The 23,871-nt window shown below is 29.4% G+C and overlaps 3 protein-coding genes and 1 long non-coding RNA gene across 7 annotated transcripts; 3 read left to right on the top strand and 1 right to left on the bottom strand.

Annotated features, from left to right (window-relative positions):
- The first annotated feature begins 429 nt into the window (after nt 1-429).
- Nucleotides 430-3,156, top strand: LOC130678731 (uncharacterized). The gene is made up of 5 exons (XM_057486165.1): nt 430-636; nt 727-986; nt 1,063-1,420; nt 1,844-1,943; nt 2,649-3,156. The coding sequence occupies exons 1-5, from the start codon at nt 533-535 to the stop codon at nt 3,153-3,155; spliced, it is 1,329 nt and encodes a 442-aa protein (XP_057342148.1). The 5' UTR covers nt 430-532; the 3' UTR covers nt 3,156.
- A 129-nt stretch (nt 3,157-3,285) lies between these two features.
- Nucleotides 3,286-12,908, top strand: LOC130678732 (vascular endothelial growth factor A-like). 2 transcript variants are annotated; one of them, XM_057486166.1, is made up of 6 exons: nt 3,286-3,890; nt 6,640-6,745; nt 10,169-10,377; nt 10,569-10,676; nt 10,763-10,947; nt 12,483-12,908. In XM_057486166.1, the coding sequence occupies exons 1-6, from the start codon at nt 3,711-3,713 to the stop codon at nt 12,601-12,603; spliced, it is 909 nt and encodes a 302-aa protein (XP_057342149.1). In that variant the 5' UTR covers nt 3,286-3,710; the 3' UTR covers nt 12,604-12,908. The 2 variants fall into 2 exon arrangements, 1 of the variants encoding a protein (XP_057342149.1); XR_008991863.1 differs by having other exon boundaries at nt 3,711-3,890; nt 10,763-11,034; nt 12,483-12,622.
- LOC130678730 (uncharacterized) lies at nt 6,150-14,901 on the bottom strand. Of its 3 annotated transcripts, XM_057486164.1 has the most exons (5): nt 14,742-14,894; nt 14,254-14,370; nt 13,108-13,286; nt 8,729-8,981; nt 6,150-8,425 (listed from the first exon to the last, which is right to left on the bottom strand). In XM_057486164.1, the coding sequence occupies exons 4-5, from the start codon at nt 8,971-8,973 to the stop codon at nt 7,285-7,287; spliced, it is 1,386 nt and encodes a 461-aa protein (XP_057342147.1). In that variant the 5' UTR covers nt 8,974-8,981; nt 13,108-13,286; nt 14,254-14,370; nt 14,742-14,894; the 3' UTR covers nt 6,150-7,284. The 3 variants fall into 3 exon arrangements, with proteins under 3 accessions (XP_057342147.1, XP_057342146.1, XP_057342145.1); XM_057486163.1 differs by lacking the exon at nt 14,254-14,370 and having other exon boundaries at nt 14,742-14,901; XM_057486162.1 differs by lacking the exon at nt 14,254-14,370 and having other exon boundaries at nt 14,637-14,898.
- Nucleotides 14,902-15,075: 174 nt separating this feature from the next.
- On the top strand, nt 15,076-23,754 carry LOC130678733 (uncharacterized). The gene is made up of 3 exons (XR_008991864.1): nt 15,076-15,271; nt 21,710-21,767; nt 23,588-23,754. It is a non-coding gene; the product is annotated as an uncharacterized LOC130678733 (long non-coding RNA).
- Nucleotides 23,755-23,871: the final 117 nt, after the last annotated feature.

The following is a 23,871-nucleotide window of genomic DNA, read 5'->3' as shown; positions in this document are numbered from 1 at the left end:
GATTATAAGTAATTAACGAAAATATGAATTTCGACTCACCGATTGATGACTGGATGAAAATCGAATCAGAAAATACAAAATTACCCTTGAAGTTGCTGCTAAAAATCTTCAGACAGTCGCACAAAGTCACAATTCACTATTTAATTAAACTAACACTCAACACTCACAGACACAAACACTTATTAGCACGTAATTAACTGCAATTAATATTTAAAACATATTTATTTCTTATAATTATTAATAAAACTACTCAATCACTACGCGATCACACAGACGAAACAAAGGAACTGACGCTCGAATGCCAACGACACATACGCCACCTGGATTTCAAATTTCGCGCATGCGCAGAAGTAGAACAAACGCAAATTAGTTTCCAAACTTGCCACGGCGCGATTTCAAAAGCTACAATTTGGCGGTAAACTTTGAAACCTGTAAAATCAAAATGGCGGCAACAAAACACAAACAGGAAGTGGAAAGTAATTCAAAATAGTAAATTATTGTCTAAAAATATTTAAATGTTTAATTTAGCAACATGGAAGCTGTTATAGCAAATTATACAGCGACAGTTAAAATACTGGATGATGACTTGGTCCAGGCTAATGAAAACTTCAAAGGACGTATGGAAATTATGAACAGGTCAGTACATAACCTCAATTTAATTTTTTCGTTATATTTTATTTTAATTGTTATTGAATACTGTTTGTTTTTTCGGGTTTTTAAAATTAGTAAAAAAAAAAAGAGGGTGAAAAACGTCATCAAGACAACACTAACGATGATGAAGACACCCATCAATCCTGAAGAAACATGCCATGATACGACTGATAAAACTTGGTGGCAACAATTTAAAGAATTAAATTATCCTGACAATCAATGCCTAAAATTTATGAGATGTTCACGTAAAACATATAAATATTTAATTGAAGTACTCAGTCCCCACCTTGTACCGAGAAATCGAGTATCAAGCGACCAAAGAAATCCATTCCAAGGTTTGTCAAAATTTATATTCTTATAAATTATTTATTTATAAACTAAAAAGTAAAAATTTTACTCATTTTTCCACAGGAGTTTCAGTTGACAAACAAGTCGCCTTAGTCTTATCAAAATTAACAAACCGGGATGATTTAGTAACTCTGTCATCAAAATTTGCCGTTCCTAAAACAACAGCACAGAGAATAGTCCACAAAGTTGTTGTTAAAATATGCCAGCATTTATTGCCCTTGGTCATAAAAATGCCGGACGCCTCAGAAGCCGCTGAAATAGCAGAGTCATTTGAAAAGCAAACAAAATTTCCCCAGATAATTGGCCTACTGGACACACTCCACGTCCCAGTTTACAATGCATCCGGAATGGCAAATGCTTTTGTAAATTCAAAGCTTTATTATTCATTCATCGCACAAATGATTATCGACTCGAAAAATTGGTACGTAACAAGAACCATTTATTTAATTGTTAATTAGAACAAAAAAAAATATAAATTTAGGCTGCGGACGAACAGAAATTTTTAAAAATCTTTTGTTAACAACTAATAATTTATGTTATTTGTATTTAAAATTATTAACAGTAACAGTTACAGTAACAGTTAATCATTTAATTGGGACATAATCGATTACGTATTATCAAGTTAAATTTATTCACTGTCAATTAATCTTTATTGTAATTATTATTTAATCTTTTAATTATCGCAGTGCTTTTATGTAATTATAATTTACATTATTTTTTTTTAGATAATATATAGATATATATAGATATGGAATATTACGTGATTTTAAAATTTGAATGAATGTTACATGAGTTATGTTTGCATTATTAATATCGTACCTTAAATAAACAATTTTATTTAAAGTTTCAGAGATGTTAGTATCAGACATCCAGGTGCCACAACCGATATTAAAGTCTTAACAGATTCAAATATCTACAGATTACACAAAAAAGTTATTCCACCGGTAATAATTTTATGTAATATTATTTATATACCCTATTTAAAATGATTTAAACTTATAGTCTGCGTAAAAAAAAAGGCTTAATGTCAATTGTTATACACTTGACTTGAATGAGGAACGATGTTATTGATCAAGTTCAAAAATACAATTATCGGAATTAATGCTGTTAAATAATACTTTCATAATTCATTTGATAAACAGTGGGAGCTTAAATTTATTCATTTACATAAATTTTTATGAGCTAGTTATTTTATTTTTTTAATAGTATTGACCCTGAAAAGTATTTTAGAGATTATAGTTTATTAATTAACCAAATAAAAATTTTTTTTTTCTTATCTCTTGTTTTATAAACTATAAGTTTATTTCTTAGGGCCGTTCATAAAATACGTTTGCATTCATGGGGCAGAGAAATGTGACGTTCGCAGAACGATTTTACAATTTTTCTATCGTTTCTTTATAATTTTATTTTTTTGTTACGATAGAAAGTCGTTCGTTTGACATTTGTAAATATATGAATATTTATATGTATATATTTGCGTCATAGGGGGACGGGGGTCTATCATTTGTGACGCAATACTGATAAGAGGATCGCAGAATCTCTAGGTCTAAAAAAGTACAATTTTGCGTGACGTATTTTATGAACGGCTCAGGGTTTTATAAAAATTTTAAATATTTAAAATTATTAAATAAATAATATATTCATTTTAGGAAACACAAAATATAAATGGATTCAAAATTCCTTACTGTGTAATAGGACCATGTTCTTACCCACTATTACCATGGATATTAACAGAATACACGGAGGCATCAACAGACAGTGAATTACTATTCAATGCCCAGATCGACACTGCAAGACAGTTGGGTAAAACGGCTATAAAACGCATGAGAGCAAGATTCGATATAATAAATCACCCGATAGACATAAGTATTAAAGTACTCCCGCAATTGATCGGAAGCTGCTTCGCCCTCCACAACATTTGCGAGCGACTCGGCGATTTTATGTCAGAGGATTGGCTGAAAGCCGCAACGTGCGCCGCAAATAATTTTGACCAGCCGGAAAAAGTGCCTTTTGATGATAAAAACATCGATGAAGTTGCCGGTGAACAACGTGACTGTATAAAAAATTATTTTTCATCATTTAATCTTCTCGAGGAGTCGACATTCGGCTTCATGGATTATCAAAACATTGACATGTTGACTGAAGAAGTTGTATAATTTAAAATAAATAATTTATTAACATTATAAATTATTAATTATCAATCATTAATTAATAATTATCTGATAAGAGGCAATAATTATTACGGTATTAGTATTATTATCATAATATTTAAATTTATTACTCTTTAATTTAAATTATAATTTAAATATAGGTAATAAATGCGCTTGCGCACTTCACCTGCTACTCATATATACTTATGTAAAAGTTAACATATAAATCGCTATGTATGTACGCATGGATTTGTGTGTGTACAGTATCTACATATTACCTGGTGGACTTGTTAAAATCCGACAGTCGGATGGTATTCTCGCCGTACACATGATTACCTATCAAGTATTTAAATATTATTTTGAATCCACCGCGGGAATTTGGCCGCGTTATTTTAAAATATCTTAGTTTCATTTAATAACTCTATTAAACTTTCATCAAAATTATTTTAATTACAGTAATTTAATTGTAATAAAATAATCAAGGACTAAGTTGCGTAATTAAAGAGTAATAAATTTTTAAAAAATAAATAAGTTAACTAGATTTTTAAAATAAACAAACAAATGTATAAAGTTATAATGATTGTGTTGATAATTGCAATTATTTGCGATATTGTTAATAGTAAAAGTACTTATTACTATGAAAATCAAGGTGATATTGTGTTTCCCGGTCCTACGAGTTATCAAAGGCCACCAGCAGTATCTAGACTAATCAATCCATCAACGGAACAAAGTTTTCTTGCGGTAAATTTTAATTTTTTTTTTTTACTACCGATTACCTTCTCGTTAATTAATAACTAGACGTTTAAATGTTTATTGTGACGTTAAATTATAAAAATATGTGATATTTTTTTTATCTGCACAAAAAAATAAACGATTTTGATAAAACTGAAGATTTAATTGAAAACAAATTTTTTATTGGTAACTTTAATTCTATAAGTTCTAAGCTGTAAAAAAATATATATGTATATACTATTTAACTGATAAGAGTAAACTTGAATCATATGAGGAAGGATGAGATAAAATAGTTGATAATATTAAAAGTGTACCTGCTGTATCACAACCACAGCTCATTCCTATGTAAGTTTTGTCGTCTCGTGTGTAGATCACATGTGACCTCGAAGTCCGAGCATAAATAATGTCGAGGATAGAATAGAGACCGGCAGCGCGTCATTACTAACTCCTGTTTTTTTTTTTTTTTTAAGTATTTAATGCACCTACACACTCATTACTATTATCATTATTATTTATATTTATCAATTCTAATCACGTGATTTAACGTAAGCAATTATAGTAAAACATTCAGGAAATACCAGAATACTTTCTAAAGAGTTTATATTTTTTAAAAATCCACGCGTTTTTTACAAATAGATCGCTTGGGTTTTAATCCATGTAGACAAGTAAATAGAATCGATCAGACAAAAAATAATTAATGAATTGACATTGTCTGAAGACTTAATGACCTTAATTTATATTATTATCAGTATAATAAGTTAAATAAATTAGATGTTTGTGTAAATAAAATAATATATGCACGATTGTAATGTAATTCAAAATTTTTCGTAACAAATTATTTTAAAAAGTGATCTTATAAAGTCTAATGGTATGATTTATTATCGCGTTAAACAGATGTAGTACTATATCTAACAAAAATTAAACGTGATACTTTTGACAATTTATGTGTTTGAAAAAAAAAAAAAAAAAAAATATTGGAGATGTAATAACTTATGAGACAGGTGTATTTGTAAATACACACTCGGCAAGTGTGTTGTGTATTAAATTAACGTTGAAAGTTATTAACTAATGCGGATAGCTAATTACTGGTGTGAAATAAATTACTGATTAGTCATAATATAGAGGGATGCTGTTTTAATTTAAGTATACTTGGAATCTATTTATTTATTTATCAATTTTTTTTTAACATTCAATTGGCAAACCGGAGATTAATTCTCAGAATAAAATACGAATAGTGAAAGGCTCTTACTGAGATAAAAATACTTTGGATACACGAGAGATGATGTTTTATATGTGGAATTTAAAAAGACGAGTACTGCGGTTGTGTAAAAAATATTTAATTATTAATATATAGAAATATTAAATAATTGACACTGAATTGGCGCCTGTCAACAAATGAAAATATTTAAATATAAAATATTTATCAACAAACGTCTGGTTTTTATTGGTATTATGTAAATATATATTTTTAAAAATAATCCGGGTGAAGTTTAAATTTTTTAAAATAATTATTACTGTGATAAAAAAAAAATTGTATAATTGGAATCTTATTTGAATTTAAGATATAAATTATTATAGTATTTGTTGTTAGATAATATGTCACAAATGATAACGTAATACTAATTAATTAAAAAAAAATGAATTGTGTAACTCGATTACATTTATCTGAATCATTGACTTAAATTTAAATTAATACTTTTATTGGAATTTTACTTCTGAATACGTGATATAGTTTAATTGACAGAATAAACATATATCATAAATATGTTAGATTGTAAATATTACAATAGAAAAATTTTTAAGTCTGTTAAAACTAAGATAAAAATTTTGTAGGCATTAAATATTTAATAGACAAAGGAGTACCAGAAGTTATTCAAGAATTTGACATCGCACCACGTGTGATAAACGTTACCTTACATAAATTTTATAAAATTTATGATAAAAAAAAATCTAAACTAATAATGAGATGAAAATGTTTTATTTACAAACTATAAGTGTTACAATACATGAAACAGCTGCACAAATTATTAAAATATTTAATTCTTCATTTTTTTTTTTTCACAATTCACTATTATATTAATTTTATTTTAATTCATTACACACCTGCTATAAATTATCACTTTTTGAACTTGAAAAAAAAAAAAAAAGTTTAACGTCTAAATTATCACGTACACGGAAAAATTTCGCACGTGAATTAATTGACGGAAAAACTTTTTCTTAATAAAAATTTACTTTAAAAAGTTGCTATCATTCTTTATATTTTCTAAAAATATATTGTATATATATTTTAAGAACAATATATTTAATGAAAATATTAATTATCAAAACGTACAGAAGATTATTGACCGTAGAATTTTTTATTTTAATTTCATACCTTACAATTAGTCATACAAGTATTTATTGTCCTGAGTCATTTAATTATCATTTCTGAGAATACTGATAATGATAAACCATTGGTACATTGAAAAAAAAAAAATTATATGACAACCCGACGTCATAAAAAGTGTCGATTATCTTGTAAACAAAAAAAAAAATATTTAATCGCGTTTCGTTATCAATTGGCTATCAAAGAAAATACTTTACCTTTCAATTGTGATTTTTTATCAGTACTTACTTACGTAAATAATGTTTTTTTTTTTGAAAGATAAAATTAATGTATATATATTTTTCTGCATTTATTGTTTTATTTACTCACTCATGTTATCTTCATAAATCAAGCGAATAACTTTAAAACTTTTAAAATATTTATTTGTTACAGAAATCGATAGCGTTAGCAAAACAAATGGAAAAATTTAATTCCGTTGAAGATTTTCTTAATATTGTAAAAGGTGTACCGGAGTCGGAAAAACCCTCTTTCATTGCCGGTAAGTGCAAGCGTACTTATAAAATCGCAATTAATAATTAATAACTATTTTTATAAATATTAATAAAAAGAAAAAAAAAAGTTAACGGTAAACAAACTGAAGGATGAGTAAATGGAAAATAATCTGCTAAAATTAGCACAGTTATTTTAAGATATTGTTTTGTCTCACGACACAGTATTCAAATAATTACATAAAATTATGATTATTTTTTTTTTAAAAATAACATGACCTTAACTTTGATAATTACTTTTTTCTTTATCATTACTCAACCTATTTTTTTCTTCTTTAATTACTCAAGTCTTTAAACGATAATGATTTATTATTTTTTAATTACATTTGTATTAATGTCTACTATTTTACTTTAATTAGTATCACAAATGTATTAACTTTTATTCAAGTAAAAAAAAAAAATAATAAATATCAACGAGCCGGTCGCTTTAATTTAAATAAAAATAATTTAATAATTAAAAAAAAACAATTAAAGAAAAAATAAATAACGAATATAATGAAATTAACGCTCCGTTGATATAAAAAAATTTCTAACAGTCAAATTCATTGGAGAGATTGAGCCGACACTTGGTGTTGCTTTCATAAATAATTAAATGTATGGTATAATTAAATACAAAACTGCGACCGGTTTCAATTCCATTGAATAATCTCTTGGGGCTTTTGTCGAATGTCAACTGATGTCTCTTGTATTTGGGCGTAACAAAATCATTCTCATTGACCTTGACGTTATCAATTATCTCCAACTCCATGCATCGTAAAAATTTATTACGATCATCACAGTAACAGCCTTCAGCATTATCGGGATCATTTGCGTTTTCATCACGGGAGACTAGTTTGTTACTCAATTTTCTAATATCTTGTAAACTAAGTAATTTACTACTATTACTATTAATACCATCGAGTTCCATTGCACTCGTCTCAGTGTCATTACCACCAGTTCCTCGTACTGTTTGTGTTGATTCAGTTTTAGTAGATAATTTTGAATTTATCTCTTTATTTGAATAAGCTATTTGAAGACGACACTGACGTTGACGCAAGTCTTTACGTATTTGTTTAGCGGTAAAAAAACGAGCCGATTTAATGACACCACAAGCTGCAACATATTTTATGGGGTTCATTTTTTTATCAACAGAAACTGGTCCATCTCCTTGTCCGCTTTCGATTCGTCCGGCTGACTCATTTTTTTCACGCAAATAAATTATTTTTTTCTCAATTTCATCGAAACTGGTCGGTCGCATTTCTAATTTTTTTAAAAATTCGTTCGTTACTTCTTTAGAATTATCATCGCATAAATTTAAATCATCATAATTATTGTTATCATTATCATTATCGTTCTCATCGAACTTTAATACTTGAGTTTTTTTCAAAGTTGAAACATGGGAATCTAATTTCAACTTATCAAAATTTAAATCACATATTGAGGCGTCAGTTAAATAATTACGGTTTGAATAATCATCCTGTAGTTCAGTTGACGCTATTTTAAAATCTGCATAATCGGTTTCAATGTCCATTCCTACGTTTGTTTCACTAGCGCTATTGTCCGCTGATAAATTATTACCATCTACTACTCCTTCGGAATAACATTTTCTTTTATACCGAATACCATTTTCCTCATTATCTATATCGATTGTTTTATTCCCACAAGAATTACCAATTGAATAATATTTTCTTCTGCATTAAAATTTATTATTTAGTTATAATAATCTTTCATTTTATTCAAAACACGAAATAAAAAAAATTTCTTGGCGCAAAAAAATTTTTATTCGCCCCAAGAAAGTTTTTACTTGACCTAAGAAATTTATTGCATTATAAAATAAAAACAAAAATTTTCTTGAGTCAAGGAAAAGTTTTTTGTGCCGAGAAATTTTTTTCTAGTCCTAAGAAAATTTTTGTTTAATTTCATGATGAAAAATTTTTTTTGCACCAAGAAATTCTTTTTTTTTCTGTGTAACAAAATAATTTTTAAAAACTTACCGCAGTGGTCGGTGTTTGCGATACTCGATTGAAGATGTAGAATTTATTTCATCAATAATATGTCGGGAATTAATATTTCTGTACTTCATAAATGCTGATACATTTTTACGGCCCTTGATAGTTTGACCAAACCAATCGAGGATAACGTCATCGGCTAGATAATTTTCAAAATCCGAAACTAAGCCATCGGCTAATGCAAAATAACTGTTGGCAAATGATATCGCTTGTGATGAATCTTCAGACATTTTTTTATCTAAAAAACCAAACATTTAAATAATAATTATAACAAAAGTAAATATTAATCTGTTTATTTATAAATAAAAATATTAATTATAATTTCAATGAACTCTGAGTAATTTTTTTAAATTTCTAGAATAGTAATAAAGAAAAAAATTTTATTGCTCTACTGTACATAAAATATTATTTCCAGTGATTCAAATTGTTTGATTTGATTTTATTAGTAATTATTTAATTTATTAATTTAAATTTCCAAACAAATAAAATTTAATTACATAAAAAAATTACTCAGGGCCAGTTTTTTCAATCGAGTTTATTTTTAATCCGGGATTTAATTATTATTGCTGGTATGTCTATATATTATTAATGTATATAATGTAGATATACCAGTAATATTAATTAAAACCCGGATAAAAATAAACCCGGTTTGAAAAACTGACTCTTAATTACATCAAATGATACATTTTAGTTAATAACCCAAGTAAAATTTTATTAATAAATAATTTAATATGAAGGAAAAAAAAAAATGTTCACTAAATTTATAGAATACGCAGAAAAAAAAGATTTCCTGCCGCAAAAAATTTTAATTTGCACCAAGAAATTTTATGCATTATGAATTAAATACGAAAATTGTCTAGGGGCGAGAAAAGATTTTTTTGGTCAAGAAATAATTCCTTGCACCGAGTAATTTTATCTAGTTCGAAATAAATTTTTGTTTTCAATTCACAATGCAAAAAATTTCTTGGGGTAAGTAAAAATTTTCTTTAGGCGAGTAAAGATTTTTTGTGTCAATGAATTCTTTTTTTTTCCATGCACACTTTTTTGGCTTTGAGAAGCTTTCTAAAACCAAAAGGGAGTATAAAAATCTGTCATTTTGGAATAAGTAACGCGATATAATTTCAGTGACATTCAGCCATATTTAGTGACAGAATAATTAAAATATTAATTTATTTAAAGAAAATAAATATGATCGTCTTTTTTCCCGCGAAATTTAAATGTAATTCAAATGATTGATAAATCTATTTATCTCAATACTTGGCAATAAAAAAGAGTTTAAACTGCGAAAAGGCACAAATTTAAGTCAAGACCTATCTAATGATACCAATTTCGATAACATTAACTAAATCTATCATATAGATATGGCGGGAACAAAATTTTCCCTATTCTCTTAATAATATAAATAACGAATAAATAATTTTTTAGATCGAATGGGTACAGAAAGATCATCAATGATGATAGCAAAGCCAGCGATATGTCAGCCGGAATATCAAGTAGTGCCGCTAAAACCACTAGGAGATGACCGTGATGCTGTTTATTTTCCTAGTTGTACAAGAGTAAAAAGGTGTGGCGGCTGTTGTTATCATAGACTACTGAGTTGTCAACCAGTTGAGAGAGTAATACATAACTATCAGGTAATTTAAATTAACAACACTTGCAACTAGAACATCAAGGTCACAAATTTCTCAATTCAACATTTACTTTTATAAAATAAATACTAAAAAGTAATTACTGTTATTGATGCCCGACTTTTTACTGTGTTCTAGTTGTAATAATATCATACATGTATGCTGAAATTACTTAAACATATCATATTATTTTAAAGATTACGGTAACTAAACGTGATAATGATTCAATAATCTGGGAAGGTAAAGAACTGATACCAGTAGAGGAACATATCAAGTGCAATTGCCTGTGCCAAATAACTGCCGAGGTAATTAATAATTTAAAAATTATTTCTCAACTTTATCTTAAAATATATATACATATATATTTAAATTTACATTTTTTTTTTTTTAGCAATGTAATTATAAACAAGAGTACATAGAAAATGAATGTAGATGTGTTTGTTTAAATAATGACGACGAACTTAAATGTAAAACTGAACCCCGCCTTAAAATATGGGATACTGATAAATGTGAATGTGGGTGTCGAGAGCAATTGGATTGTCACGAAGGAACTTATTTTGACAAAAATACCTGCCGGTGTGTAATTAAATGATTATTTAATTGTAATTTATAACTAATTGAGGAGTTACTGCAGATTCTGGTTGATGGGATTTAAATAATCTTGTAAGGGTCACAATTGTATTTAATTTTATTACACGCTTGTGTTTAATATATTTATATTTTTAACTAATAAAAATAATTATTAATAATTACTAATTACTAATTACTAATCAATAATTACACTGAAAAAAAATAGAGTTGTGAGATCATTACGAATGAATTACAGTAAAAAATTTATTGACGCAAGAATTCTTGCCTCAAAAAAAATTGTTTTTTCAATTCTTGATGCAAAAAATTTCTTAAGGCGAGTAAAAATTTTTAGCAGCAATAAAATGCCACACTGTTGCTATTAATAAAATTTAATAATAAAATATTCATTAAATATTTTAAATTGATTCATAAGTCGTAACAGGTTAATCTAAATCTTATGCTACGTAAATACATATTGCAATCATTAACGATCTCGGTCACTATATATGTATATAAATATTAAAAACAGTAACAATTTAAATTAAAAAAACTTTCATACAGAATTAAAAATCGTTAAAACAATCTAGTTCTGCTAATGAAATTAAAAATTTTTCGATAACTATCTGCAGTTATCATGTTTTCGAAGACAACTGATCTGACAACTAAACATTTTTTTTAGCGTAACAATTAAAATGTAAGCTTTAGTAACAACTGTATTATTCATTACAATAATTACTAACAGTTCAAAAATTTTTATCAATAACACAGTAGAAAAGTAATAATTGAAGTAAAAAACCCAATTATTATGTACCTGAAGATCGGAACGTTTTTCACGCAACGAAAATGAAAATAATTTATGTAATTTGAATCTAAAGGTAGTTGGGGGTGGCCTGCAATTATCGGCTGATGTGCGAAACATTTCAGAAATCTAGATCCCGTAGATTTTCACTTTTCATTTCGTTTTTTTATTATCGTTCCACGAAAAACGTTCCGATTTTCAAGTAGGGTAAGAGCACCAATACCCAGTCCCAAACCAGTAGCCAGCCACCTAATGTTAAATTATATCTATATATATTTTGAGTCAATATTAAAGTATATGACCGGCTGTGTACTGGTGCTCTTACCCTACATCAATTATTGACATCTCATTATGTTACTTTATGTTTCTAAAAAATTTTTTCCTACAGTTTTAAAAATGCGTCAATAATTGGTACACTCGAGTAATCAAATAAAAATGCTTTATATTTATTAAAATATGTAATTAATTAATTTGATAAAATTAATAGAAAAATCAAACAAAAAAATGGGTTCAAAAATTTATGTCATTAATATTAAATATAATAAAAAAATTACAGTGACTAACAAACTTTCTGTATAATAATTGGGGCTTTCATTTTATCAGGACCAGTTTCTCAATCCGAGATTTAGTTAAATATGTAATATACAGTCATGTTTTGTCGCATGTAAATCTCTGATTTAGAAACTGGCCGCTGGTTTAAAAAATAATAAATAAATAAAAATTTATTTTATTATTTTTTTAGTTGTGAAAGAAATTTAAGAAACAGAGATAGTCATTATATATGGCAAGGAAGTGAGAGGAAAATGACACCGATACAAATAGCAGACCCTAGAAGGAACCACCGAGATGAACCATATAAATAATAATAATAATAAATATCCTAGTTAATAAATTTATAAATTTATTTTTTTTAATTGTAAATTTTTTAAATCAAATGTTCACTTAAGCGGATGCAATTATTATTTTAATTATTATTAATAATATTATTATTAATTAATGTCTCTCTCATCACTCACAAATAATCACGTAGCATTATATTTATTATATTTATCGAATGTTAATTAATCCATATAATTAATGTAAGAAAAAAAAATTAAATTTTTTAGAAAAAGTACAACCGTAATTTGTACTTAATTGAGTCATAGTAAATAAGTATTTATACCGTTAAATTAAGTATTTTAATTGTATTGATTTGTTTAAAAATAAACTATTATTCTTTTTTATAAATCACGTTGTGATAATTAGCTAATTAGCATTAGCGATTACAAATAAATAAATATATAAATATCATATTGATCTTTTATTTATTACATTATACTAAATTATTAATATTTTAATTAAAATTATTATTTTACAACATATCTGACCTTGACACTTATTTTTATATTTTCTTCCTATGGCTCGTTGGTGTCTACTTTTGTTGAATTCAATGCAACAGCCTTGGATCCTTCCGTCTGCTCACGAATGTGTTTCACAAGTAACTTGTTTACTTTTAAGCAATAACGATGTGACTCTCCAATTGATTTCACTGTGTGTCCTAATACTTCTGTAACAACGAATTAATAAATAATTATTTTACTATTAAATCCACTTGTTCGTAGTCTCCTTTAGAGACTAGACACTGGGTACTGGGTACTAGGTATCGTAACTCAAAATACCAGACACCTGACAATTATTTTTTCTTACTATCAAATTACATATTAGAAATGTTACTCAAGTTAGCCAACGTCTAACAATTTTTGTATTTTTCTCAGAAACGATAATTAAAAAAACAATATTTCAAAAAATTTCTCCTATAGCTTTCAATTTTCTACGTATTCATATTTTTAGTTCTTGATTTGATTCTTTTTTTTTATAACTGATTTGGTGAAAAAAAAAAATCCAAAAATTGTTAATTGTCTTCTAACTTCAGGATCATATATTAGAAATATTTTTATAAGTTTTTGATATGAGTGTGAATGTAACTGACAAGTAACAATTTGTTAATTTTTAGAAAAATCAGTACGCGCATTTTTTTGAATGTTAATATTTTATGATCCTGAAGTTAGCAGACAATTAGTAATTTTCAGATTTTTTTTTTTTTAACAAATCAATTACAAAAAAATAAAAACTAAAAATATGCACGTGTAGAAAATTTAGAAAACTACAGGTGCAATTTTTTCAAATACTTTTTTTTTATCATTTATTGTTTAAAAAAAAATCTAAAAATTATTAGACGTCGGCTAACTTCAGTATCATTTTTTTATGATCCAGAAGTTAGCAGACAATTAGTAATTTTCAGATTTTTTTTTTTTCCAACAAATCAATTACAAAAAAATAAAAACTAAAAATATGTACGTGTAGAAAATTTACAAAACTACAGATGCAATTTTTTCAAATACTTTTTTTTTTATAATTTATTGTTTAAAAAAAAATCCAAAAATTATTAGACGTCAGCTAACTTCAGTATCATAATATTTTAAATAATTAATTTATTTATTTGAAATTTATAAATTGTCTCGTCTGCTACTCACACTCATCTTGATATTCATTTTAAAAAGTTTTTTTCTGCTAACATTAAATTTTTTTATTTAAAAATTCAATACTTGTGGATTTTACTGCTGTCACTTTCACAAATATTTCATATACATCTAAAAAAAAAAATATTTTTCTATTAATATAAAATTTTTTCATTTAAAAATAGAAAAATTGTCAGTTGTCTGATGATTTAACTGTCATCTGGGTTCTGGGCACTGGAAACACCTGAAGTTAATTTTAAATTTAGGTTATAAAAAATATTATTTCGTCATCGAATAATTACTACTATCCAGCAATTAATTACCTATTATTAATTAAAAAATTCAATTAATTAGCTTTAATTATTAATACATTATTTATTAAATATTATTTTTATTACCAATTGACGAAGCAATTGCGCCAAGATGTGAATCTGCTATTTTCAGACGTTTTGGTGGCTGTTGCATCGTTTAAATAATTTATTTAATTTAAATAATACAATTACCTTATTATTATTATTGTTTATGTATATAATTTATATTTTGCGTAAGCTCTTAGTAAATGTATATAAATTTAATAAATGCCGGTTGCTTGGTGATGTCCCTTGTCGTGATCGTGATTGCGAATAACAAATTGGCGGGAAAACGAGTCGCCGGCCATTTTGATTTGTAATGGAAGTTGGCGTCGGATTTAAAAAAAAATTTAATTTAAACTCGCGCCTTAAGATGGCAATGCTATTCAATGTTCTTACAAATATATAAATAAATATGTGTATGCAGTATTTATACCTGTATATATATAATACTTAATCTCCTTGTTCATGTCTATGATTAAAAGCTGAGAAATAAAAATATTTCCTAATCATCAGTAATTAATATAAGTAAGCGCAGTTCAAAAAAAATGATTGAAGATGACGCAGGCAATAATTATGTTGATGGGATTCGAAGTTTTAAAACTAAATTTATATATTAATAATATAAATATAAATTTAAATTATGCCAGCGTGAAAAGGCGGCGGAGTTATTTTGTTACAATGTAAGTAATTTAAAATAAATTATAATAAATATTTGTGGTTTACTCCCGGGTATATAATTAACAAAAAAAAAAAAAAAATAAATAATAGTTATAGCGCACGCGAAATTCAAATTTACAAACTACATTGTATTTAAATAATAAGAGAAATTTGTTTAAATACATTAAACTTTTTTTCATCATGTCAAAGTAGATCAGCGAAAAAATTTCACGCAACGTTTTTATGCGATACGAGTAGAAAGACGCAAAGTCGAAGGGTAATTTGGTTGAATTACAATGATTATTGGTTCGACACGATAACGATCACCCGGGTCCCAAGACTGGAGATCTCGTACCCGTCGACCGTTGGTTGTCTTGTCTTGTCTTGCCTTTTTTCTCTTCTCTTTTATTTTCTTTTCTTTTCTTTTCTTCTCTTGTACTTTATACTGATGTTGTGTGTCTTTAATTTTATTTGATGGTTGCAAAGAAGGCGGTGTAAATGCTACAGGGGACTATACAATCATGACAACGACGCTGTACTTTTAACAACTAAGACACGACGAAGACGCAACCTCTCGATACATTGAGTTCCCCTGGGTAACATTATCGTCCAAGATTATTTCAAAGCTATTTTTAAACCCTGCTCGGAAATTTTACGGAAGCTATACCGGAGCACACGCACCATCGGGATCTGCATCTGCAGAAGCAGAAGCAGCAGCAGCAGCGTCAGCAGGATCAGAATCAGTTATTTGTGTTGAATGTATGGTAGGGTTGGGCTTTGATCGGGATTCTGTCGAGCACAAGGAAACTTTTAAATTTTGTAATTACTGGGTAGCTTCTCGCCATCCTCCGTCGTCCTTCTTCCTTCTTATAAAATTATACCACATGCCCACGGGTATTTCTCTCGAATTTTCGATACGCTTATACATCTCTCGCTTTTTTATCATTATTATTTACATTTTTTTTGTTTTTTATTCCTGCAGAAACGTTGATTATTATACTTTTTATTATTTATCTCCGTGGTCTGCTTCCTTCTCAGTCAGCTCGATTTTTGATCCAGTAATTGATTCACCATGAATATATTTTCGGACGTTGCAGTCAACAACCTCGATGCATTATAAAGGCTCTTGCATGTTCTGAGAGATTTTCTTCAATTGACTGACTGGACAACAAAAAAAAATATTTATTTTTTAAAGATCTTTGGTGTTTCTTTATTTTTTTATTCAAATAACTGATCACACATCAGTTGAATGGTCCTCATATCTTATTTTTTTATCTTTTATTTGGTCATATATATAAATATAGATATATATAGACAGTGGTGTGTATTATAAAAGCAAGATATCCTTTGGAATGGATAATCTATGCAAATGCAAACCGACACCCCGTAGCATTCTTACGAGTCTGCGGTCCAGCGAACTGTTGATCGTTTTGGATGTCCGGCCGACATCTCATCCTCGAAAATGAATAATAAATGCTAATTTATAAAATCTAATCCTACGTATAATTATTCACAACATAATACTACTCTACTACGGGACGATGAGTATTAAAAGATAGTACGCGTTTAAAATAAAATAAAAAATACATAAGCAGAGAAAAAGATAAAGGGAAATAAATATAAACAAATACAAGACAAGAGCTAATGTCTTTGGATTAATTCTATAGAACCGACCATCTGTCATCGGGCAAGATCGCCCGAGAGACAGGAGTAGAAATAAAAAAAAAGTCACGATTAAGGGGCAAGTGGAAACAGTAGCTGGTCAAGCGTTGGCGCCAGATTTTTTGCGTCACCCGTTATAATTGCGCGGACTCATCATCATCATCATCGTCATCGTCGTCAGCCGGAATACAAACTAAAAACCAACAAAACGATGATCCGCTACGAGCAAGACAACTTTTACGAGGAACTTCACCGGTATTACAACTAAACCATTACAGCTTCATACTCGCAATCATATTTTAAATCCTCATTTAAACCTGTATCTTTATCGATTACGTTTATTCTGAATTTACGGGAATTTGTACGTCTTACTCATCAGTGAACAAGTGTCCAGTATCCCGTCTGATGCCGGCAGCAATGTCCGCTCATTTTATTGACAATCAATGAGGATTTATATTTTTATTTATCAACACGCGTTGGACACTAGATTATTATATAAATATATTTTATTTGAAAATGATATTTAAATAATATTATAAAATAGCCAGAAATTTGAATGACAAAAGCGTGGTCATCAGCATCCCTGAAATGGAGCCTTGGGCTCGCGCGTGCGGATCAAGTATTCGCCATCAACCATTGACTATATATATTATACATATATGTGTATGTATGTGTTGCTGGAAAGCCACGGAGAGCATCTTCAAGGCCACATTTGATACGAGTAGAGAGAAGAGAAGAAGAAAAAAGAGGAAGAGATGACATGTGTGAGTGTGTGTGTGTGTTGTGTGTGCTCGTAACACGGGTAGCACAACTCACGGTTTAAATCGTATTAAAAGTTGTGGCTCTATACTATACAGCCTCTCATCTCGCATCTCTACTCTTTTACTTTATCTGGGCATCCACTACACTATACTACTATAATACAAACTCTTGAAACTCTTTCACGGGCTAAAGATTATACAGGACACGACACAACTCGTCCGGATTTAAGTGCCTCTTTCGTGACACTCTTCATGACGTTTTTAGCGGGTTTATGGTATACTTAATCAACTATTTATATTCATTTATCTATTGTATAGATTTTTTTTATGATAATTACGCCGGAATAATCTTTCGTCGATAAAATAATTTATTTATTTAAGAAAATTTTTTTTTTAGATTTAGGAGACCTCTGGATTGTTTACGGATGTTTGTTATTTGTTTGGGATTTTTTACGGCTGAGTAAGAGTGATGATAAAAATAATGAACTAGAAAATAAATACAGGGGTAGTTGAGTTCAACGGACTCGGAAGAAGTATCTCTGACCATCTGTGTTCACTTCAAGCTCACGAGTACTTTTTTAAATCTTTTTTTTCCTCGTCTTTTCTTCAACGAACAAGAGTACATACATGAGTCTCTTGTTCTTTTCTTTGTTCAAGTACTCCACTAGCACAATGTGCCCTTTGGAAATCTAATCTATTTGGCAGGGGAATTCAAGTGGGGTTCAATTTTACTTGGACAGAAAAATTATTTGATGGAAAATTAAAAAAAAAATGGAATTTTGTTGTTAAATAATGAAATTTAATTTTTTTTTTAAATTTTATCTCGACATTTACACTTTTATTTTGCTTCTGAATTTATATAAAAAAAACTTAAGGCATTAAGACGCGATGTATGAAATAAAAAATACAAGATAAAAAAAAATATTGAGAAGAGAAGTTGACTGTGGAGTAAGGAAAGAGGAGGCAGGTACCAAGAATAAGAAGACAACGAATAAAAAATGAAGAGTAAGAAAAAGATCAAGCTGGTCACTGGGTAGAGAATAAAGGGAGAAAGAAAGAAAGGCGGAGATCAGAGCAATAAGATGAGAAAAAAGGCATATGTATAAGATGGTACAGCAGTTTGTATGAGAGAGATGGAAGAAAAAAGAAGCAAAGAGAAGTTTGTAAAGCAAAGAGTAAGACTGGTCAAGAGGGAGACGCGGGATGAAAAGAGCCAAGAAACCGGCTATGACGCTCAGAGGGCTAAGGCCAATATACGAAGCGAGAAACTTTACCACACCAAGGAAAAAAACACTCCGAGAGTGAGAGTTGTGTATACACATAATCTATTGATCAAGTGGAACTGGGTACAATAGAAAAAAATCTTAATTCTTAAACTTCATCCCCATATAACTCAGGCTTCTATCAACTTTATGTTAACTTCGTTTTCTCCCTTCAAATTTATGTGTCTTTTTATTACCTCACGAAATGGGGAAAAAGGTTTTCTTGGAATTGTTGAGAAAATATTTAACATAAATCTGAAGTTAAATACTTCGTTAGGTTCTTCTTCTTCTTCTTCTTCTTCTTCTGCTTCGTTGGGTTTTTTATTAGTTTATTTTTTATGTTTTCCGAGAAGTTATTTTCAGAGAAGTTGAAGCGGGGTGAAGAGTAAGATGCTGAGTAGTAGGTGGTATTGTAAACATGTGCGGTAGCTGTTGCACGTACGATGCAGGAGAGAATTATACTGCGTTTGAATAAAGTTGAGTGTAAATATAAGAATATGATGATGATGATGATGATGATAAAGAAGAAGACGATAAGAAAAAAATGAGGATAAAAAAGTGGCAAGGTGAAGACGAGTGGCTTATGAGCTGGTGCGTTCGCCAGCGGACTCGCGTTTCGTAAGATATAGCCAGAGGATTATTGGAAGAATACTAGTATGAGAAGAAAAAAATATAAGAGAAGAAGATGAGGATGAAGAAAAAATAATAAAATAAAAGCGACGCGAAAGACCAGTGGAGATAGCGGGATATAAAGTAAGACGGAGCAAGTGGTTGTAAAAATTGTACACGTGAGACGAAGAAAAATATATAAATTACGCCAAGACGTTACGCAGCAGATTAAAATCTGTTTGGCTCTCTTACTTTATTATTATTATTATTATTATTATTATTATCATTTTGTTTTTTTTTTACATATTCGCTTTAGGCTCTACACTAAATTTATTTTTCACCTTAACTCGTTAAGACTCGTAATTACATGGAGCCTAAAAAATGTACCATCGAATTAACCGTAAATATTGAATTTTAAAAATTCACATTAAACAGAAATTATACGGATAATATTTGAGATGAAAAATAAAAAAAAATGAAACTACATTTTTTTTACGGAGTCTTAATTTTTGTTTGAAGCAACAGAGATTTACGAACCGTCAGATTTGCATTTTAAATACACGGGAGCGAATGAGTGGGTGAAATATATATGGGGCTACCTAAAAAAAAATACAATATATAATTCCTTTTAGTCCCAGCTTGGCAACCTCGGCCCCCATCATCATCGCCGTATATTTACGGCTCATTTTTTTACTCTTATTCTATTGTAAAAAAAATATATTATATTTTTTACTACAGTATAATTTAATACAAATGATTAATTTCAATATCAAACAACACCCATCAGCGTGCACAATAAAAACTATTAAAAAGTATGTTTACGTGGGCTCATTAATCGTCTTCCTTGCAGAGATAAGAGCATCGATTAGTCGGGTTTGCGTCCTCAGGACGTCGCCCTTTGTCCGCTGACTCGGCATTGTGTTGCCGTTTTTATTATCTTTTTTTATTATTTATATTTCCTCTGATATTGTGTCCATCTACTCTCGCTGGTCTCGTGGACAGTATTACAATCTCGATATTTTTTATTCTCCATAATTGATCAATTAATTTTTTTTTTAAATTTAATTTGATATTTTAAAAAATAATCTGGTTAAATCATTAGTTATATATATATACATATATGAGGATATGAGAGAGGGATATTTTAAGTTGGCCAAAGGCCCATTGCCTTGTAGAGGACGCGGTGCATCATCAGCATCAAGTAGAGTGTTCTCTTGGACTCTGGTCCCCCCCGGGGCAACTTGAAAAGTCGATGCGATGAGTACATATATACACATATATATACATATATGTATACAGAATCAAAAGAGTAAAGAGAGAAGATAAAAGATGCTGTGTTGTGTGTAGTATAGGAAGCTAAAGCGAAACAAGATGAGAGCTAAAGATGTACTGTGCTGGTGAGACTATAGCAGCAGCACCAGCACCAGCACCAGCAGCAGCATCAACGATGACCGGGCTTTGAACTCAGTCTGTGGTAAACAACAGGTACATTGCACCCTGTGCGTAATTCGTAAGTGCTCATGGGCTGAACGCAGTGAACCAGAGGAGAGAGGTACAGAGCGAATGGAACCAACACGAGAGAAGAAGAGACGAGGAGAGAAGCGAAAAGTTACGGCGTATAGTAGTAGTATAGTAAGAAGGGGGAATAAGAGGACCAGGGGAGATAAAGATGATGATGAAGTAAAAGAAGACGGAACGAGATGGTACATGGTAGTAGCTGCAGGCGTATTTTTTTAGTCACGTCCACCATGCAGCATCTGAGTCGAGATGAGAGACAAGTAAAGAGCCACTTTTGTATATATACAGTATCCACTGTAACGGCCCAATCGCGCGCATATTATTTTTTTTATCCCTTTCTTTGGTGCTCTCTTTATCTCACTCCTTTATGTCGATTCTCTGACATCCAAATCGACGCTCATGAAACATTCAGGGGATTGCACTTTGGGCTGAAGAACTAAAGAAGATGAGAAGACAAACAAATACAATTTTTACACTCGCGGTTTTATATATAAATAAGTTAATTATTTACTCACTTTTGTTTCGCGGAATTAAAAGGAGAGAAAAATACGACCGTGACACAAATTCTTTTTTTTTTTTATCACGATGCTTTTGAAATTTTTATTCTATGAAAAATTATTATTCTACTTTCTTTATTATCTATTTCTAGAGCGTCATTTCCGGCTTCTATGGAATTCAAACTCTTGTCCGTTGACCCGCATGCTTATGTAAGTTATGGTTTTTAAATATTTAATAAATCTTAATTGATTGGGTGAAGTAAATAAGGAAAATTAATAGAATCCACTGAAAAAAGTGTCAAGTTTTATTGGAAGTAATTACATATTTTTATATATTAAATTCAAACTTAATATCCAAGGAGAGTATCAGTTTAGTCGGCGGGATTACTTAGCGATTTACTCAGTCGGCCATTCGTTTGGCCGCCCGTTGGTTAGAGTCCAACACATCAATGAACTTGACTCGCTATACCGGCCACATTTTATCTTACCCAACTGGTAAAATTTTGTCTTTCACTTCCCAAACCCCATGAAAAATTATTTCCTACATCACTTTACAACAAACATTTTTTCTCACCCTCAATAAATTAAACCCGCGAACCAACGAAATCAAAAACCGAAAATCAAATTTCTCATTAATCTACTCCATTATTTTCGACCGCAGTCTCCGTATCAGTGGTAAATCTTTCCATATTTTCCACCGCTTATTTTTTCGGCGGAAAATATTTCATAAGATCCTGAAAATATCCCTTAGAAACATAAATGTACGACGCCTTTTTCTGTGCTCCCTAGATCGCTCTTCCAAGTTACCGACTTTAGATTCAGTTCGTAGAGTCATTGGGGGCGCTGTATTACTCATTCTCGCTCGACAAACTATCACTACACCGTGGCATTTTCGACTTTTAAAAATATCAAAAAGTAAAACTCAATTTAAAAAATCAAAAGCTCCCAATTCGGTTCAATTTTCTACGCCTGAAAAATTTCTTCCTCTCAAAATTAGAACTAATCAACTTTCCAGATCTGGACCAACAAATATAAATAAATATGACATTTAAAATATTTATATATATATATATATATATATATATATATATATATATATGTTTAGGCAATATGACGTAACAATTAAATGACGCACTAGTCATATATTTATTATGATTAACTGAGAAACGGATGTCTGATGTGGGAGAGAAAATTCAGTAGCTATAATCGATAAATAGAACATAAACATCATACACACTATTGTAAGTCTAGTTATTTAGGTTTTCACATTACATCTGCGTGTACGTTCTAAAAATAATGAAACTTCTTCGCGTTGTGCCTTGGCAACAAGAGAACGTGCTGTATGTTTTATGTACTCCGTTTTATATTACAGTTGTACATTGTACATTAAGAAATACCGCTCCCATTTAACTTATCATAACTATATATAATATGCACTTAAATTATTTAATTATCAATTAAAACAATTATTTATTTATTTTTTTTGTATTAACGTCAAGTAAATTTGAGCAGCAAAAATAATTGAATTTTCAAATAAATAAAATAAATTTATTATAATTAAAACTGAAACTAAAGCTGCCTTGAATATTTATCAATCGCACGTGCCAGTTTGTTAAAATCGTATTAGCTTAAGTTTTAGTTTAAATAAATATGAAAGCAGCTGATAAAAAAAAATGAACAAGGGTCTCGTTGTTCAGCGTTATAAATTAAACATTTCAAGGGTAATAAAAAATAAAAATACATACTAATTCAGTTATACCCATAATAGGCAGCACGTAAAAGTCAATACAATAGCAAATAGCAGAATATAAAATATAAAATAAAGTTGAGAAACAAAACGACTATTATATAAAAAAAGTTAAACTATGAATTTTAAAATCCGAGACATTTAAAATTGACAGAAAGCATTTCGACGACACTTAAGACCCATAAAAAATACCACGTGTCGTTAAAAGGAGCCTGACAAGGGCTTAATACGACAAACAAAAAAGAGTTACTTTTTTAAGACTCTTCCTCTTTTTTTTGTTCAGCTCGACGCGTGGAGAAGGATATTGAATTTATTGGGCTTCCTTCCGACAGATAACCGTCCATGTGTGCAGGCCAGGATGTGCCGGATGGTAATTTGATAAAACTTAGAAACTGATCAGCTTTTAACGCGATGGACACCTGAAAATTAGTATATTTATAAAGAAGCCTCGTTTCCTTGGTCAGGTAAATTTTTTACGTTATCAGTCTGATCGAATTTATTTTATTCTATTTTACAAAATTCACGTGACGTAGACTTAAACACCCAGGAGTCTATTAATATTTTAAA

This window comes from Microplitis mediator, chromosome 2 (genome assembly GCF_029852145.1).
Source record: "Microplitis mediator isolate UGA2020A chromosome 2, iyMicMedi2.1, whole genome shotgun sequence".
Classification (NCBI taxonomy): Eukaryota; Metazoa; Arthropoda; class Insecta; order Hymenoptera; family Braconidae; genus Microplitis; species Microplitis mediator.
This window is presented reverse-complemented; position numbering and strand designations above follow the sequence as displayed.

Coding starts and splice junctions, on each gene's coding strand:
- LOC130678731 (XM_057486165.1), top strand. CDS start 533: ATGGAAGCTGTTATAGCAAATTATACAGCGACAGTTAAAATACTGGAT. Junction 987..1,062: donor CCAAAGAAATCCATTCCAAG/GTTTGTCAAAAT, acceptor ATTTTTCCACAG/GAGTTTCAGTTGACAAACAA. Junction 1,421..1,843: donor ATTATCGACTCGAAAAATTG/GTACGTAACAAG, acceptor TTTTATTTAAAG/TTTCAGAGATGTTAGTATCA.
- LOC130678732 (XM_057486166.1), top strand. CDS start 3,711: ATGTATAAAGTTATAATGATTGTGTTGATAATTGCAATTATTTGCGAT. Junction 10,677..10,762: donor TGTGCCAAATAACTGCCGAG/GTAATTAATAAT, acceptor TTTTTTTTTTAG/CAATGTAATTATAAACAAGA. Junction 10,948..12,482: donor TTTGACAAAAATACCTGCCG/GTGTGTAATTAA, acceptor TTATTTTTTTAG/TTGTGAAAGAAATTTAAGAA.
- LOC130678730 (XM_057486163.1), bottom strand. CDS start 8,973: ATGTCTGAAGATTCATCACAAGCGATATCATTTGCCAACAGTTATTTT. Junction 8,426..8,728: donor CGCAAACACCGACCACTGCG/GTAAGTTTTTAA, acceptor ATTTTAATGCAG/AAGAAAATATTATTCAATTG.